Source organism: Physeter macrocephalus, chromosome 20 (genome assembly GCF_002837175.3).
Source record: "Physeter macrocephalus isolate SW-GA chromosome 20, ASM283717v5, whole genome shotgun sequence".
In the NCBI taxonomy this organism is placed as follows: Eukaryota; Metazoa; Chordata; class Mammalia; order Artiodactyla; family Physeteridae; genus Physeter; species Physeter macrocephalus.
In genome coordinates, this window is record NC_041233.1 from 16,890,711 (window position 1) to 16,895,209 (window position 4,499).

General features: G+C 39.2%; 1 protein-coding gene across 1 annotated transcript; it reads right to left on the reverse strand.

Annotated features, from left to right (window-relative positions):
- Positions 1 to 374: 374 nt before the first annotated feature.
- Positions 375 to 3,383, reverse strand: LOC102984834 (heterogeneous nuclear ribonucleoprotein C-like). Its single transcript, XM_024132047.3, is given in 4 exon segments — positions 375 to 933; positions 973 to 1,060; positions 1,063 to 1,291; positions 3,360 to 3,383. Coding segments are annotated over 4 exon segments (900 nt in total).
- Between the last annotated feature and the right edge of the window lie 1,116 nt (positions 3,384 to 4,499).

Genomic DNA, 4,499 nt, shown 5'->3' on the forward strand with positions numbered 1-4,499 from the left:
TGGTAGTTAGGGAAGCAACTACTGAACTCATGTATGAATGGAAAGAACTGTACTCCCTGCATAACAAGAGATTATTTTGGAGACAGTTGATAAAAACCACACATCCTTTTTATTGTTAAGTCATAAAGAGGTATCAAAATTAAAAGCAAAAATTACAGGGTAAGACTCAACATAACTACTAGGAGCATCAAAGGAAGTGAAAATAGGACTAGGTGCAGGGCAATATGAATTAATGAACATGGGAAGGACGGGTGGGGAGAACAGTGAGCATGTGCTGAAGATACTAGAGGAGAGGATCTGGTGAAAATTTTGATCTTAGAAAAGCGCCTAGGTAAAGAAATAATGGGACGAGATTTCTAAACCCCACTATGTGCTTAAGAGTCATCCTCGACATTGGCGCTGTCTCTGTCATCCTTTTCTTCCTCAGCCTCTTTTTCATCATCCTTGGTCAATTCCAGCTGGTCATCCCCCCGATCTTCATCATCCAGTAGGTCCCCCTCCTCAGCAGAGTCATCTGCATCCCCCTCAAACTCCATCTTCACCTTAGTCTCATCTTTCTTCAGGGAGCTGCTGCTCTCCTCCTCTACTGACTTATCATTCTTCATCTCTACTCCTTGTTTGCTCTGTTCCTTTTCGATCTTTTCCAGGCTTTCCAGTAGAGAATCCTCTTTTTGTTTTATCTGGGTCAACTCCTTCTTAATGGTCTGAAGGTCATCTCCTTTCAACTTTCCAGACTTAGAAGAAGATCCCCGCTGTCCAGTCTTAGAACTGAAGCCACTTTTGCCCCTTCGTGAGGTGTTTCTTGATACACGCTGGCGTTTTGAGGGCACTACAGCCCGAGCAGTCGGAGGAGGAGGAGGAACACGTGCTGGGTAACTGTACATCCTGTCATAATAATCCCGTTGAAAGTCATAGTCCAAGTCAAAAGGGGAACTGAGTAGAGGGGACGGAGAAGGGTGTTCTGGTACTGACCCATACATCTCCACTGCAGATTGTTTCATACCTGCTTTTTCTTGGTTCACTTTTGGCTCTGCGGCCAGATTAATATCTAAAACCTGGCAGCAATCATTCTGCCATCCCCTCCTGCCACAGCAGCCTGGGCATTTCTCTCATTAAGATATTGCACAAAGGAAAAACCTTTATGAACAGAGCAACCCACAATTTTGCCGTATTTCGAGAAGATTGCCTCCACATCATATTTCTTGACCACAAGAGTATTGAGATTCCCAATGAATACATGAGAGTTCATGGAGTGAGGATCTGTCTTGTTGGTAACATTGCTGGCCACTGTCTTTGATGGTAAGGTGCCTCACAAAGCTGAAAAATGTAGCTGAAGATCAAAAAAATCTCACAGGAGCAGGAGGGAGAAGAGATTTGGTTCTGAATCTCCTACTCCCGGGTTCTACGTGGAGAAGCCTACTGCTGCTCGAGGTCGGCAACGCGGCCACAACTGCTCAGTCTTCACCTTTTCATAAAATGGCCCCCAAGTCTCCTCTCAGGAATTGTTTATTTCTGGAATTTTCCATTTAATATTTTCAGGCCACTGTTGACTTCAAGTAATTGAAACCATGGAAATTAAAACCTCAGATAAGGGAGAACTACTGTAATAAACGTTAGGTTGCTATACGCTTTCCTTTTCTGTGAAAGTGGAGCATTTTGTTATATTCAACATTCTCATTAGCCTTTAGCTGGTGTGGTGGGCAGAAAAATTCTACAAGAATCTGTTGACCAGTGGAATTTTCAGGCCAATGCTTTTTTTTTTTCATTTTAATTGTAATGAGGATTTATTTATTTATTTAATTGAAGTGTAGTTGATTTACAATGTTATGGTAATGACTGCTGTACAGCAAAGTGATTCAGTTATACATATATATATATACATTCTTTTTAAAATATTCTTTTCCATTATGACTTATCCCAGGACACTGAATATAGTTCCCTGTGCTAGACAGTAGGACCTTGTTGTTTATCCATCCTCTATATAAAAGCTTACATCTGCTCACCCCAACTTCCCACTCCATCCCTCTCCCAACCCCTTCCCCCTTGGTGACCACCACTCTGTTCTCTATGTCCATGAGTCTGCTTCTGTTCCATAGATAGGCTTGTTTGTGTCATATTTTAGATTCCACATATTTTAAATTAATTTTTAAATTGGAGTATAGTTGATTTACAATGTTTTGTTAGTTTCTGCTGTACAGCAAAGTGAGTCAGTTATACATATACATATATCCACTCTTTTTTAGATTCTGTTCCCATATAGGTCATTACAGAATAGTATTGAATAGAGTTCCCTGTGCTATACAGTAGGTTCTTATTAGTTACCTATTTTATATGTAGTAGTGTGTATATGTCAATCCCAATCTCCTAATTTATTCCTCCCCACCTTTTCCCCTCGGTAACCATAAGTTTGTTTTCTACATCTGTGACTCAATTTCTGTTTTGTAAATAGGTTCATTTGTACCATTTTTTTTAGATTCCACATATAAGTGATATCATATATTTGTCTTTGTCTGATTTACTTCACTTAGTATGATAATCTGTAGTTACATCAGTGTTGCTGCAAATGGCATTATTTTGTTCTTTTTTAAGGCTGGGTGGTATTCCTTTGTATACATGTACTACATCTTCTTTATCTATTCTTCTGTCAATAGATATTAAGGTTTATTCTATGTCTTGGCTATTGTGCTGCTATGAACATAGGGGTGCATATATCTTTTTGAATTATAGTTTTGTCCAGATATATGCCCAGGAGTGGGATTGCTGGATCGTACAGTAGTTCTGTTTCTAGTTTTTTTAAAATAAATTTATTTATTTATTTTTGGCTGTGTTGGGTCTTCGTTGCAGCGCGCAGGCTTCACATTGCGGTGGCTTCTCTCATTGTGGATTTCCATAGTGGCTGCACCAACTTACATTCCCACCAACAGTGTAGGAGGGTTCCCTTTTCTGCACATCCTCTCCAGCATTTGTTATTTGTAGACTTTTTAAAAAAATTTTATTGAGGTATAGTTGATTTACAATGTTTGTAGACTTTTTAATGATGGCCATTCTGACTGGTGTGAGGTGGTACCTCATTGTAGTTTTGATTTGCATTTCTCTAATAATTAGCAATTTTGAGCATCTTTTCATGTCAGGCCAGCACTTTTAACTGCGTGCACACACACATACACATATAAATATGCTTGCATGCATGTTTGCATATACATGCACATACACAAACCTCTTGATGTCTTCACATCATACAAAAGGGCCAAATAAAATACAATGCCTACAAATATCCAGGCTTCTAATTGCTTTTCTGAGGCAGAAAATGAGGGTAGGTAAGGCATTTGTAGCAATCAGAATAGAGAATGCTAATTTACCTGTCCTTTCTTAATTGCAAACATTCTTGCATACCTCCTTCTTCCGCTTACACCCCTACCACCACTGCACTGCCATATCATTCCACACATATTAATAAAAGTAATCCACCTTGTTTTTTTTGAATAATTATTTTCACTTCCTTATACAAACACATAGACATACACACTCTTAAGAGCTTTTTTTTAAAAAAAACAAAACAAAACAACTTGCATTGTGCATGACAAAATGTGTGGCATCTGACTGGCAGCCAGCCTCCTGTGAGGATCATTTTTAAACAGATGGTGAAGTAGCAAATTAGTTCAAATGTAGACATCACAATATAATCCTGGAAAACATTCATAGATGTGGATTATGACAATCCTGATGACTCAGACCCATTGGCCAGTTGTTTCTGGTCAGAGTGCAATGATTTGCCTGGTGACAATTTTTAAAAATCAGCAACTTTGTATTTTGGGAATATACTATGGATATTAGAAAGGAGTCTTTCCTACAAACCCCACACACCTCATCCTTTCTTGAATTTGCATCATTTTCTCTTGACAACCAGCTATTCTTCATTGACCTTTGTAACAGGTTAATGAAGGCTCTTCACAGCCTGGCCTATGTCCACCTTTCCCAGCCCCACCTCTTTCCATTTGGTTCTAAGCAGGTCATATTTCACTAGTATTGATTCACTCTCCAAATAGGCTGTGCTGGTTCTTGTCTTCCTCTGGGCCTTCACAGATGCAATTCCCATCATAGATGTACTCCTCACCTTTCTCAATTGGAAAATTCCTAGTTATCAATCTAAATGTGCTTCTTGTATTACCTCTCCTGTGAAGATTTGATACCCTACACTAGCGAGGGACAGTAAAGAACTTCTGTCTCTCTACAGTCTCTATTGCATGGTATTGAAATTATTCTTATGCTCACCTCCTTCCCTGCACTATGAGTTCTGAAAGGGAAGCAGCTGCATCTTATCATCAGTTATTCCCAGCACCTAGAACAGTGTCTGGCATGATTAGACTGTTCATAGGGAGGCACAAGAGGGAGGGGATATGGGGATATATGTATACGTATAGCTGATTCACTTTGTTATACAGCAGAAACTAACACAACATCGTAAAGCAATTATACTCCAATAAAGATGTTAAAAAATA